We start from the raw sequence: 15,047 nt of genomic DNA, 5'->3' as shown, positions 1-15,047 counted from the left end.
TCATCACCACGTCCCTTTTACGTTGAATTGAAATACTGTTGACCGGCTGTCCTTTAACTCGCTCCAACTCATACTGCCTCATGTACAGCACTGCTCTTGAAAGCCATCACTTATATTTATAGTCATATAAACTCTACCATTTTATAATTCTTTCTGTGATAGGAGAATGAAAAGTAAGTAATTTACTGCTTGTATGGAGTGAATAAAAAAAAGTTCCTCAGAGTTTTTCTTTATTAAATCTAAATGATCCATACAAGACACAGGATCACAGAGGTATTTTTAAATGTGAAAGAACTAGAAACAATGTCCAAATATTTTAATTGAAGTATTTACTATGTGTTTTAACAATGCCTACTCTTAATGATTTTAGAATTGAAGACAGTGACATTTACACACTTTTTAAAAAAAAACAGACACTATAGTAACGGACAAAAAAACAAACTACAAATGTCCAGTTGGACAGAGCAGGTTAGCAGGGCTTGAACTTATTTCTCAAGCTTTCTCTTTAATTCCTCACACAGTTATTGGATTCATGGCTCTTCTCATTTGTACGAACGAGTGCAACAATGTGCCTTTCAGAAAAGACTGTCAGATAGTTTGCTTGATTTTCCATATATCAAAACGATTATTGTGCGTTGCCCCTCTCTCTATTGCAGCTGGCCGGCTTTTGACCACGACTTAGAGTGAAGCCGTTGGGAACAGCTATAAACATTTTGCCGAACCATATACATACTGTACGTAGGAATCTGCTCAAATCTGTTGCCATTTTTAATAGACTTACAAACTGAACAATCTGTCTCATGCACTGAAAAACAATGTTATCAAGACAAGCTTCACTCAAATAATAGAGGTCAGATCAACCCTTAAAATGGAAACAGAGGAGCTCATAACATTGTTAAGAGAAATACTTTTTATCTGAGTTGTCGGATTAATCCCAGCCCAGGGGGAAACCGGTGATTCTTGAGGGAGAGTTTACATTTAAATCACTGGAACTTAAGCTCTTTCTAAAATTGTCTACAGATGGACTCTGTCTGTCTCGTGTTCTGTCTCTTTCTCTCTCTGTCTCTGGAATAAAATCTTTGGTTTTTACGGTGAATGTATTGTGCCAGGTCATTTTTACAGCACTCCTCAGTGTCAGCCGTAACCACCTGGCACCGCATCCACATCCTGATTAAAAATAACTAGCCGGTACACAAGAATAATATAGTGTGAGAGGGGGGGAGGGGTGTGTGTGTGTGTGTGTGTGTGTGTGTGTGTGTGTGGGGGGGTCATTAAATTAACAATTCATATTCAAAGTTAATGATATGAAACCTTGTTTATATTCTATTATATTGTCATCAGCGCCCTGTTTTTAAAGAGAAATTAATTATTAGGGAAATGAGAGGCGTTACAAAGAGAAAGTACTCTGCATTTAACTCCGAGTTTGAATAAATTAGTCATCTCAAATTAAAAGAAAAACGGTTGAGATTAAAAAAGAAAGATGGGGAATGAAAAATGCACCGTTGGTGACGTATGCAGATGAGTTGGAGAAATATGCAAAGTAGGAGACTGTTGCTGTTTTTCCTATGGAGGTCAAATTACAGTGAATTGCTGAGGGCCAGTGCACTCTGCCCACCCAGGAGTCTGTCTATTAGCTCCTCAGCCCCTTCCACCCCTTAACCCTCAAAATATCCTCCATACTTAATTCAAATGCCACCCTCCACTCTCCATTTTTTTTTCAAAGCTCCCCCTCACCCGTCACAGGGTTTCAGCTGCAATTACTTTTAGTATCACTTCTCAGTGAGAAGTCAGCTTCCCTGGAGGCTCCCTATCAGAACCTATTACAGCAGGGGGGCAGGCTGAAGTTAAGTGGCATGACCTGTGGGTTGGATGGAGCAGGAGGGGGGGGGGGGGAGCATAAATGTATGGCTAATTTGTGGAACATTTAAATAAGGGGATGATTGTGACAGGGCCACACAATGTGACGCCATTGCAACATTAGAAGTCCTCCAATCAACCGGGGCTGAATGTGCTAGCATGTAAATGTTTTAGCAGAGAGATTTCATGTTTAAAATGTTCAATTTAGATACTATGTATATGTGTGAGACTCAGAGGAAATTATATTTTTCACTTTCACTGCTACAGGTCCCTTTTTTTCTGAACTCATTCAGCAGAGCATTTAGACCCTCTCATTCGCTGTTTTGCTTCCTACAGCCTTAATTCACCTCTTACCCCCCCAGGGCCAACACCATAACCCCAGGAATGGCTGCATGACCACACACACACACACACACACACACACACACACACACACACACACACACACACACACACACACACACACACACACACACACACACACACACACACACACACACACACACACACACACGCACACACACACACGAACGAAAAATGGCAAGGAAGCTGCACCTGAGGTAGATCAGCAGAAGGGGTGAGGAGCGATCGAGGCGGCTAATTCAACAGTAATCTATGTGTGTGTGTGTGCGCGTGTAAAAGAGAGAGGGTGAGACTTAAGGTGCAATCTTGTGCAATCTCCTTGCCCCGGGTCACACATATGTACTTTAGCACCAACGTGCCGAATCAGCCACCCATCTCTCTGATTGATGAGTTGAGTGGTTGCGTCTCGTAAAAACTCACGGTCTCGCTGCACACCTGGGATCCTTATGCAATCCGAGGGAGGCTCTGTCTTGCAAGTAAGACAACACAGAAAGAATAAAAACATCTTTCGAAGTTCTGTTGGCATAAAAACATACATATGGTAAACTGGTATTTGCAGACTCACGACTGGAGAGTGATACAAAAGCCTTTGAGCCATATAGGCTGAGGTAAGCCATCAAACAGATGTCTTAAGTCAGTTGTTAACATAGTGATGCTTCAATTCCATAGATGGTGACGAAAAAGGAGATCATGTTTTTATGGAACCATTCGCTAGCTCCCTATTTTATTACAACTGGAGTCATATTTTCTTAGCCTATATTTTCCTATTGGTTAAGATAATATTGTATGCACCAAGCTGTGATTGCTTAGAACATTGCATCAGGAGTCAGACTGAGAAAGATATGGGTGGACAGAGCACTAGACAGGATTTAAACAGTGAAGTGAACGCTTACAAAATGTTTATAGTAATTCATCCTTGCTCAGGAGAACTATGGTCAGTATGATATGTCCCAGTGGAACTTTGTTCTTTTTAATAAGCACAATGTTACATTCACTTGAACTCTAGTGGCATCACAACTTGTTAGAGAAAACACAAGCTGCTCATGGTCCCCAAATGGTTTTTCCTAGCTGCCATAGCACATACGGGTAGTCGCATTATTGGAATCTTGCAGTCGCCATAATTGTAGTTAAGACATTACAAGTCTATGGTCTTAACACAGAGGAAAACATAAAGCTAATCTTCAAATTTTATTTGAAAAACAGATAACATTTATTGGCATTTCAAAGTCAATTGATGTTGTTTTATCAAATGTGAAAAAGTGGCGCAACCTGAAAATAGAAGATCCAACTTTCAATCATCCACAACTATCCTTTAATATTTGCATAAGTAAAGCTGCTGTGTCATCCCCTTATGAGCCTTACCAGACCTCCTGAAACAGGCAGGCCTGGAGTAGTAGGCCTCACTATATTCAACAATATTGATCAGAAAACATTTTCATAAATTCATACTTCTTAGTTAAAAAGCTTTAAAGTTATAGAGGGTGTTTTTCTTAAATATAGGCATATATACAGTCCTACTCCATAAAGACCCATTTCTCTCATCGCATCTGCAGGAATAATTTGACTGCGAGAACATGTTGTAAAACAACACATACCCCCCACCCCCCTCTCCCCCAACCCCCCACACACCCCCTTGTCCTTGTGTCCGTCATAGCTGCATCCTTGCTCATACACTCATGTAATTGCAATAGACAATCAGATGCCATCTTTACAGGCGCATGGTACAACTGTCACAACGTGTAAGGCCGCGATAAAGCGCTGCCGATAAGTCCTGTCAAAAGAGCTTACGACATGCTAACGCTCCCCCGCACCACCACACCGTGTTGATTGTTCCACTGAATCAGTCATCCAGAGAGACTGCCAGGCCTGTTCTAAGCAGATGTCGCGACCAATGCCTTTCCCTCTCTATGATGTTGTTAATAAGAATTAAGGAAGGGTGGCAGCGACTGCATGGTTGCGTGGGTGGAATGTGGGTTGTCTATCTATCTATCCCATGGTCCGTAAACTCAGGGTGACAAAGGTGTCGGGATGGGGATGAGGAGGCGACATGGCTAAAACCTGAGCACTTGACTCCTTTCGCTCATCATAAATGGAAATCAGTGAGATCTGTTTGATTCACATCCTGACGCTTTTAGCTCATTGTGGCAAAGTGACTGCTGCTGCACAGGCCTTGTTCTACCGTCATGATCCCGATAAATCTCTCCTCCAAAATTCTGGGAGACTATCTCTGTTTTCCAATGACATTGTGCAGTGTTATGGGAACTAGGGTCCTTGTTTAAAGTGAAATAACACATGGCAGTAACATGGGGAACTTTAAGGTAGGCTAACTTGTCACAGTGTGCGAGATTGCTTTAATGAAGTCATCTGTGTCGGACTCTAGGATACCAATTTCAAGGCATAGTAGATGTGTGTACAATGTGAACACAGACTAACCGAAAACCCAATTTAGTCTCAAAACTCCAAATTTGTCTGTCGTATTTTCTTGAACGGCGCCTAATCACCGTGTTACGGGCCCTTTAGAACACTGAAATCTGCAGATTTATTGGATTTAGTCGGTGTTATATAGGAGTCAATAATAAACACTAGCCTTTATGGACTCCTGCTATATCTACTTTTTCAGTTCAGTTGAACTTGTAGTACTGTTTTCCAGCAAGACTCTTTAACACAGCTCCTTTGAGGAAGACGAAGTCATGAGTAAGTGCAGATGATAACCTTTTTGACCTTTGACCTGTCACTCACCAGGCAGTGAGAAGATGTCAGAAGTCAATGAGTGTACCCGGGGGCAGGGTAACAGTGGGTATAGTGGCTGGGTCTTACAGCGGGCCGCCCCCGTGGTGCTATGCTCTCCTTGCCATCAGAAGGTGGGGAGAAGGTCGCTTCTAATTGGTGCCTTGGTCCAGGTTACCTGCTGAGGCCTCAGCGCTCAGCCTGACTTTGACTGCACTCAGGTTTGATCAGGGAGGAACCTGACTGTGAGACACCACACCAGCTTTTTGAGATTCTGCCAACAGTCAGCACACAAATGTGTAGTTTCAAAACGACTCACTATAGCCATCATTGTTCATTCTAGACTTTTAAGCACCTTGAAGAATAACTTTTTAGAAATGTGAAAGAAAATCATCAGCAATGTTCGAAGGGTTGACTTTAGGATTGAATCCTTCAACAATATATAGTGCTGAGGATTTTTGGGTCATTGTTCAGAAATAAAGCCTAAAAAATGAACCAGAAGCTGATTGAATGAATAGGACATCAGATTAACACAATGTTGACGATGTGATGATGCTTCAAAACACAAACTATTATAGAAAACTCCATTTTATAGCTGAGAGGACAACAATGTTGAGCTGCAACGTTTCTAGACACAAAATGTATTCAAATAATGTTTATTTGAACAGCATTCAAAAGATCATCAAACAAAGTAAATGAACTGAGGAAAACAACATTCAAAGCACTTGTATTTTATTGTGTTAAATTGTACTTTAACACAATAAATAAACTAATTTCATATTGCATTGATTGTACAGTCAAATTATGAGACATTTGAACCGACACAAGATTGATCGTTTGTATCCATTAGAGTTATTTGTTTAATTGCATTTTATTTAGAAATGTTACATGTAGATGTTGTGATTTCCACCATTCCTTGATATATATATATTTTTTTGTTGCATGGTATGTAACCATGGCATCAGAACAAATCCAAGTGTATAGGGACGATTTGTGCAGCTGCAACTCTTGTGGGAAAAGCGTGATTATATACACCTCCGAAACAAGTCAAACTGTCTTGATGCTGCATTGCGAATTCCAACCAAATGTTAACATAACCGAGAGGACAAGGGCTTCTTTAATGGCAGGCCGCACCGCAAACTGCCCCTACCAGTCACAAGGCTTTGCTCAAATGACTGCGAGCTGTTTTTAATCCTTCACATCTTCTGCAGAACGCTTTGCCACAGACACTTAAAGGAGCTTTATCTGACATTTGCTCTGTCTTCTGACTGGTTATGCAAAAAAAAAAAAAAATATCTATATCTTGCGGAATAAGAGAAAGCACTGAACACAAGCACACCAATGATCAATCAGCAGACAGGTCAGGGGTCATGAGCCACATATATTTTTTTTTATTGGCACAGGGTGAAAGTCGTGGTTACCAAAGAACTGAGGCTATGAGAAGCAGACAGGGAGATGTGTAGAGACAGTTAGGATGGAGGAAATAATACATGACTGAAATGAGAGCATTTAAACAGGAGACAAACAGAATAATACAAACAATGAGGCAAACGTTTCTTTCTTTAAAGGTTTGATAGACCCATCGAAGCAGAGACAATTGGAACTTTGATCAATAAGTTATTTGTCTAATCCTATGGCTACCTACTGTACCTATGCACTTTTATCATTACCTTCATATTTGTTAATGGAGTCAGCGAGCCTGGAGAACGCTTGTTGTCAAAATCATTGAATATCTCCTCATGATCCGCCGCTACCTGTCCACAAATCCATTGTTAATACACAGGCCAGGCTCTGTAAACTGGTACGTAGACAAAGGGGCCTTACCTTAGCTAGCAACATTCCCGTTTACAGAGCCTAGGCTGTATATTTACACTGGATTAGCAGATCCTGAGGAGATATTTGGCCGATCATGATAAAAAGTAATTTTGACAACAAGCTTTCTCCAGAATCTCTGACTCCACCAATTTCCTTCACAGGTTCTTGCCACGACTACACCTGTTAATGGTGCTAATATGGCAAACATCCAGCCAGCAGCATCATCAGTGAGGCTTTCAGGCACACAGATCATTGTCCACATCACTAAAAGATCCCTCTGCCTCTGGGTGCTCTTTTTCTCTCTTCCTCCTCCTCCCTCTCTCTCTCCAGTTGGCCCCTGTGGGAGAGTGAGGGTTGAAATGACACACAGTGGCTGACAGTCGCCAAGGGGCCCTAGGGTTCTGGCCTTGGCTGGCTAGATGTGTGTGGCAGCTGGTGAGCGCACTGCCCTCTCTCTCTCTCATCTCTCTCTTGGCCTGCAGCATCAACAGTGGTGGTGGTGGTGGTAGTGGGACTGATTGAAAACTCACTCTGATCCCTGACTCTGGGGCTGACGCTCAACTGCTCGCTGCTGCCCACGCGACTGGTGGGGACGAATGAAAAAAAGCACACACAGAAACTGACTAGTTGGAAAGTGCATGTGAAACATTAAATATTAGGGAAAAAAACCCAAACCCCACACAGTCCTGATAGGGATGTGAGCTGAGAGACAAACTCTTTTTTTAATTTGATCAGTGAAGCAAGATGGCAGAACAATGTGGACTCAGGTCTTTATGGGGTTATGATGATGGTGAACCAGCATCCACATTTATTTGGACTAACTAGCAAATTCATTCATATGACAATAGTTAGGCTGCTTTTACCTCAGGACATAATGCACTGCCTGTGAGTAAGTATAACATCTCGTCAAGTCTTCGATTAACACTTCAAACACAAGAATCACCATTTATAAATAAAAACATTTTTTTTCACGAGCTGGAAGCATTTCACCAGCTTTCCCTTTTCAAAATCACAACACACAGACTTCTGGGAGTCCGAGAAATATCTACGACAGAAACAAACAAATAAGTCTCCCATCGTTGCTCTGTAGTTAAGGAATAAAGGGTTAAGGAATTAAGGTTCAAGACACAGACAACTTCTTATAGTGTAAGTGGGACTAAATGATTGAGATATTCTTGCTTCTACAACCTTTGATACAGTCAACAGCCAATGGTACTGAGCAACAGGATTACCATTATTATATATTTTTTAAAGTGTATTATGAACTCATATACATATTTAATGGCAACCAAACCCTTAATAGAGTTGCATTACACTACAGTTTTAGTTTTTGTTTTGTTTATTTATTTATTTCAATCCAAAGAGCTAACATGTGTATGTTCATGTACTCGTGACCAGGACAAAAACATGAAGGCAGGAATCATGGTACTGAGAACATGAGTAAAAAGGAGATCTTGGATGCTTGTGATGATGATGTGACACACTCTTGGGGTTTTTTGGGGAAAATTGTTTTCCAAAGTCCGGTCCATAGGACAGAGGAGCTTGGTGACGGGTCGGACTGCGTTGCGTTGGGTGGGGCGGGTTCTCAGTGGTGTCTGCCGGTGTAAATTCTATTCCTAAGCACGGCTACGGGAGGAAGGTTGTGTCTGGGGCCAGGGTAGTGCTGAATGTGGTTGAACCATCGCGTCACATTCACATACTGCTCCTTGTCCTGGACCGCCAAGTCCACCTAGGGGAGAAAGGAGGAGGAGGTGAGGTTCACAATGGGAAATCCGTTTTATTTGATTTATTTTTTTAAACGTTACAATGAAACAACTTGAGAAGGAAAATTATTATCTTTTAAATTCAACTTATCACAACATACTAACTTGGGACAATGGGTCACAAATAAAGAATGTTTTATTTTATAGGATCGCAAGTTGAAAAAGACCTGGAAACCACTGATTTTTGTTTTTATAACCACAAACGGAGAGCTAACTTATCTATGGAAGGGAAAAGAAACAGTTGCTCTCATTGAGATCTTTCTGAAGATTTTTGAGGGCTATGTGGCGCCGATGGGAATGACAATTTCTAACCAATCACAACTTCTGAACTGATGAAAACAAATACTCAGGCTCCATTGTAGAGAAGAAAACTCAGGAAAGACCCTCCTCTCCTCTCAGCACCACAAATGCAGGACATGACGGGAAGAATAGAAATTCACTGTAGGGCAAAGCTTATTAAAGCGGGCTAGGGGACCACCAAGTCTGTGTCAAAACACTCACATTCTCCTATTAGTGCAAAATGCAGGTGGCAAACTACAACAAGACCCGTAACAGTGACAGCGTGCATCAGGAAAATAATCTTATTAGGCTGTTCTTTTGCATCATCTAATTAGGTGGAATGTGGAAATTCCCCCACACAGACAACTATCCAGCCTAAAAGCGTTCTAGCATCAGTCCGGTTTAATGTCTGTGTGTAATGTTGTTTTCCATGAATTGAACACCAGGACAGGATTGCGGTTGAGGGTTTTGGGCTGGCTGACCCCTTGTCCCTGAGGTTAAAAAGCACACTGATTGCAAAGCAAAGTGACGCTCCTCTGCCTAGTGGCGGGGGGCAACCTTCCATCTCCGCCACAACCACTGACATCTCTCAACATGTGATCCCTCCCTCCCTCCCTCCCTCCCTCCATCTCATTCCGTCTCCGCCATTTCTGAACTCACTTTTTTTTCCTGACTCCTTAAAGGCATAACAAACTTACTAGTCCCTGGTCCCAGGCTAAAGACATCGCTTTGTGCCACATCACTTTCTTTTTCTAAAAGAGAAGTGAGAACGTGTTTAGAACCTCGTGTGTGTATTGCCAACTTGCTCTTGGTGCCCTTTGGCCATATGACTGGTCTAATTGTGTTATGCACAGTGACAAATTGCTTATTAAAGTTGTGGTTTGACGGAAGTGAGCACTGATAGGGAGGGAAAATGGATGAAGGGAAGGATGGATGGATGAGAGACCTTGGTAAATGGTGAGAATAGAACTGAGACACAACAAATCAATCACATTTGGGCTAGAATATTCAATGAAGTTTTTCTCGAAAGTTAAGAATCTTTCTGTTTTATTTTCAGTCATTATTAGCTGCAAAAAAAGCTTTAAATGTATCCTGGTAGGGCATCCATTTTTTTATTTATTTTTTTAAAATAACTAGTTATGCACAAGCAACCCTGTTACAGTAACTGCAATCACAAGATTAACTTTAATTTAAAACATTAAATATATCCAATTGTATTTTCACCATGTCGTACAGCTGAAACTCATCACATTACATATTAGTGATAACAAGCACCAGGGAATCTGAATGGTGTGACACAGACATGTGCAGAAGGGAGAGAAAAGGGGACTTACTATGTGGGGATGGATTCCATAGAACATGAAAGTATCAGCTAGGGTGAACTGGTTGCCGGCCAGGTAGACCTTGTCTTGCAGGTAGAGGTTGAGGTCCTGCAAGAAGGATTTTCACAGAATCACCAGCTATGCAAATGTGGTCATTGTTTTATGCATCACGGTATGTATTTCCACACTTCTCTTCACGTGACAGATGAATACATTAGGGAAGAACAAGGCAACGAAATGAATGGCTAATGAGGCCTCATTGCTGTTGTTGATGGTCCTGTTATGAATTATTCTGCATTTTACATTTTTTTAAGGATATTGTAAACTCTTTTGTGTTACTTATGTGGACAAAACAAACAAACAAAATAGAAAGTAAAGTCAATGCACAAATCTGTAATGGAAGACTTTTGTGTTAAATATTCATTCATATACAAAATGTTACTCTCTTGATGGACACTACAGACCTAAAGGGGGGATTGACAGCAGGTTCGTTAACCTATATATCTGTGGGTGCGTGAGTCTGGATGCTAGCTCGCGTGTGAGTCTGTGCTGTGCTACGTGGATAGGAATAAAACGTAACCTGAGGGGGTAAGAGCATCCTCTCCCCATGACGGCCGACTTGGCACAGATGCTGTGCAATAACAGGCTATTTGTTTACTCCACTACCGAATGACTTCAACTACAAATCTAATGAAGCCATCCTGAACTTGGCCATCGTGACATGTATTTGGCAGCCCGTGTCTGCGTGTGCAAAGTCGTGCATGGGAAGTGCTGGTCCCAGGGGAGCGGACCATCTTTGGCGCTCGTACATTGTGTGAAAGGGGAACACTCGACGCACACAGAGCATCTTGGGGGCAAATGGAGTTATTGTGCGGCAAGGAGTGGGTGATGCCAAACAAGGCATGAAGACTGCAGACTTCCTCTCCTTCCACAACCAGATCCCTTCTTCTTAGCCTACAGCCATGGAGCCCAAGCCCAGTGGAGCATCAGAGGGAAGGCCCCCCCCCTCCCCCCCTTCTAGCACATGGAGCGACGCAAACCTGGGGTCTTCTCTACCTGCCCCCGCATTAACTGCACCGTCTATGACTGATACATTAAAAATAAAACTACGCTGGCTGAGCTTGTAGCATGTTTAAAACAGGGTACCATTGTACAACAGGGTTAGGGGCTATATATCACTTTCAGAAATTCAAAGAAATTTGAAAAGCTGTGCAAGAATTCCACTGATTTTTTGCCCTTTGGGTTTGTCAGGCTGGAAAAGCACAGCTGGTCATTTTGACATTTTACAGAATGGAATGAATAAATAACTAACTAAGCAAACAGCACAATATATATTCACATTAATGCTGCAGTTCAGTGTTTGTCTTTCTGCCCAGGTCTTCTTTATCATAGTGGTTGACAGATGTTGGCGGCTGTCATGATAGTCCTGAGACCATTTTATATTGTTGATCCCAGAGACAGTGACCTCAAGCCACAGTGAGTTACTGTCCAACACAACTTTCTACTATCCATGTGCCTTCAGCAAACTACTGCTGTTGATGCCTAGCCCAAATCTCAAACCATCACTGCCTGTAAATTTGAGGAAAATATCAAGTTAAATTAACTTTATCTTCAATCTTAATTGTGTACAGATTTCTGACAAAAAAAGAGAGCAATGAAAACTCTGATATTATAAACTTTGTGATGCAGTACATAGATGTCAATATGTTGGTTATGCCAAAACATATGATAAGAGTTAACTTCAGGTTCAACAGAAAGTCACCCAGTACTAGCCCAACCGCTTAAAGGTGGAGTGACTGACTTTACCAAATTCAGATAACTTTTGGTTCTGGGCCAAATGGCCATAGCCTGTTTATCATTACATTACATGAGCGACAAGACGTACACTTCAGAAACAAGCCTCAGCTTGAAAAACTATGAATTTCTTATTTGGATCCCGGGGTGAAAAAGTTTAAGAATTCCTGCAGTTGACAGTTCTTATCTGTGTATAATTTAATAGGAGAGGACTAGTGTGCTTGAAGAGGAGTGTTAAAGATGGAGCTAAAGCAGCAGGACAGGACAGGGGGCCACCGGGCACCAGAGCTGAGCTGCTCAGGGCGACTTCTTTATGTAAGTGGCACCATTAAAATATTTAAGAGCCCTGTCTAGATAACATGCTGCCACACAGCATGACTCCTCAGCCAGGCCACAACACTTTGTCATGCTGAGAAGTGTGCACACACACGCACACACACATTTCATGCTGACACAAAGTGCCAAGAGGCGCCTAGCGTCCAGCCGACCAGTGGCTGGTGATCCATTTCACGCTGACTGGCATCGAGCACATTAAAGCATTTTTCTCTGTCGCGTGAGGCCATGTCACTGAAGGGCCATACATCAGTCTGTATTCCTGTCGCCAGTGCCTTATCAACACACACACACACACACACACACACACACACACACACACACACACACACACACACACACACACACACACACACACACACACACACACACACACACACACACACACACACACACACACACACACACACACACACACACACACACACACACACACACACACACACTGCTGGTGGACAGATAAAGGATATGTGAGATAAAGCTGAGATCCTGTGGCTTTTCTCAAAGGTAGTGAGGATTTCTGACAAATAATTCAATGGCCACCCAAAAAATATTAGAAAAACAGAATTGGCACCGACAAGCTGGAGAAAAGCTTGGAATCAGCTGCATCACGATCAAGAACGATTGTAAGTATGAATGCATTTAAGTCTACAGCGGCAATACAGGAACAGAGAGAGAAAGAGAGAGAGAGAGAGAGAGAGAGAGAGAGAGAGAATGTGGAATTCAGCCTCTGTACCTTCAGGATGGTCTTGCTGTCTTCCCTCGTGCAACCATCCAGTTTGGTGACTCTGTGCTCCAGCCACTGCTGCACCACAGCCCTGCTCTCTGCAGAGTCCCCCAGCAGCTCTGGGCGGTTGGCCTGTTTGACCAGGTGACAGGCGATGGTCACCAGCCCCACCAGTGGAGGAGCAGTATTATTCTGGAGCACAGGTACCTGCATGGAGAGGTGAGGCGGAGGGTGGTGAGATGTAGAGAGAGATGGAGAAAGAGAGAAAGAAAGAAAAAGATAATTTAATTTATTGAGGAGTAGGATACAATTAAGCAATCATTTTAAAGCATTAGACATCACTAGAATGACAGCCCACTTCACATAAAACGACGCGCATGCGCAACGCGTGAAGCTATTTTCATAGTGCTGAGTTGTTGAAATAAGACAGCACTGGTATTAAATGTTGCTGCCACGATTTGCTACGAGTAACAACCACACACATGAAAACACCACTGACTATCGTCTCATAACACAAGGTAGATATGTCACTTAAACTGCCTGTATTTTCAACACACATGACTAGCCTGTTAGCAATATCTAGCTAGCTGCGGTGTGATTATTACAGTAGATTTCCGTCTTCTTATAACATAAAATAACGGTTTGAGCCACAATGGGCAGCATACAGATGTACCGTCACCTCACCTTTTTATCCCCCTGTGTACTGTACTTGTTCGGCTTTTTCAAGCCTAAATATTTCTCCAGAGATGCTAGCTCCCGTAATGCCATGTTTCTGACTGTCGGAGGGGCAGTGCGGTGTACGGGCGACCTGATTGGGTCAAAGTATAACATCCCGCCCACTTCAGTTTGACTGACTGTAGACTTAACCTATAGAAACACAGTATGCCAGGCTATCCTCAAGCTGCATCAGAGTGAATGAGCCAACATCTGCTAAATGAAATAAAACTACTTTGTAAACAAGTAGTGAAATAAAACCAAATAGTATAATAAAACATAAAATGCAACGGAAAATGTTCTATAATACGTAAACATTGTTAAGTGAAACTGGAAAATAAGTATATTGAAATATATTATGTTTCACACTAATAAATATTTATTTATTTTATTTCTTTTACATTTAAACAATTATTAATTAGGCTAAAAACCGGGGCTAAGGACCCTAAAGACATACAAAGCGATGGAAAAGTGTTGTTGGTGTTCGTTTCAAAATTGGAGTAAGCAGAAATATGAAATTTAAGAATATTATGAAAATATATCTCATTCATAAAAAAGGAAATATTTACTTTACGTTTAATCTCCTGCTGGACAAAAAAATTTCACATCATATAACCAATGACTGTTAAAAAAATGCAAGAGTATGCCATTTATCTATATCTTTGCCACATTGGATCTACATTTTGTCAGCTGCATTATTACAAAAGTTTTTCAATGGTTGCAATGGATGGCAGATAAATGATAATTACAGTTAACATAAGAACCAAACCAAAACCAAAAACGCTATCTGCAATGATTTGATCTGCTGGAATGGTGTGATTTGTGAGTACATATGAGCACATTTCAAAACAAACTTAAATTACCTTTTTAATTTTGATTCCCTAACTGCACTCAGAAACACACACCTCACCTTAGGATATGAGCATACCAGCATTCCTTATATGGGCTGATCTCTGCCCCCCCGCACCCTCCCAGCACAGTGGAGTGAACCGATCAAAAATGAGTGTTATGCAATCCTGCCAGTTCATAGTAACTCACCTGTTTTTTGCAGAACTCCTCCACGCGGACTTGTGGTTAAAAATAATCAAAATGACAGTGGAAGTTCTGGAGTTTCAGTTAGAAGTCCTGCAGCAAAGTTTCCCTGTCCTGTCCGTCTGTCTGTCTGGCGTCCTGGCTTTGACATTGTGTGTGTCGTGTCTGTTTGGATTTGCACTGTGCCTCTACGATTTCTCCATAATGAAATGTCACCTGTCAGTCAAAACTGGCCTTATTAACTCTATGCTCTCCAATTGTGTGCCTTTGTGCATGAGTGTGTGCTTGTGCATGTGTGACACCATAGAGAGAGAGAGTGAC

At 41.8% G+C, this 15,047-nt stretch overlaps 1 protein-coding gene across 1 annotated transcript; it reads right to left on the bottom strand.

Annotated features, from left to right (window-relative positions):
- Window positions 1-6,346: 6,346 nt before the first annotated feature.
- On the bottom strand, window positions 6,347-13,764 carry eef1e1 (eukaryotic translation elongation factor 1 epsilon 1). Its single transcript, XM_080050432.1, has 4 exons — window positions 13,665-13,764; window positions 12,990-13,187; window positions 10,139-10,234; window positions 6,347-8,491 (listed from the first exon to the last, which is right to left on the bottom strand). Exons 1-4 carry the CDS (start codon window positions 13,746-13,748, stop codon window positions 8,348-8,350), a joined length of 522 nt encoding a protein of 173 aa, XP_079906558.1. The 5' UTR covers window positions 13,749-13,764; the 3' UTR covers window positions 6,347-8,347.
- Between the last annotated feature and the right edge of the window lie 1,283 nt (window positions 13,765-15,047).

The sequence above is a fragment of the Ammodytes marinus genome, assembly GCF_949987685.1.
Source record: "Ammodytes marinus genome assembly, chromosome: 21".
In the NCBI taxonomy this organism is placed as follows: domain Eukaryota; kingdom Metazoa; phylum Chordata; class Actinopteri; order Uranoscopiformes; family Ammodytidae; genus Ammodytes; species Ammodytes marinus.
Note: the sequence above shows the minus strand (reverse complement) of the source record. Positions and strands in the feature narration are given on the sequence as shown.

Coding starts and splice junctions, on each gene's coding strand:
- eef1e1 (XM_080050432.1), bottom strand. CDS start 13,748: ATGGCATTACGGGAGCTAGCATCTCTGGAGAAATATTTAGGCTTGAAA. Junction 10,235..12,989: donor ACAGCAAGACCATCCTGAAG/GTACAGAGGCTG, acceptor TCCTTCTTGCAG/GACCTCAACCTCTACCTGCA. Junction 8,492..10,138: donor ATGGAATCCATCCCCACATA/GTAAGTCCCCTT, acceptor TTTCTCCCCTAG/GTGGACTTGGCGGTCCAGGA.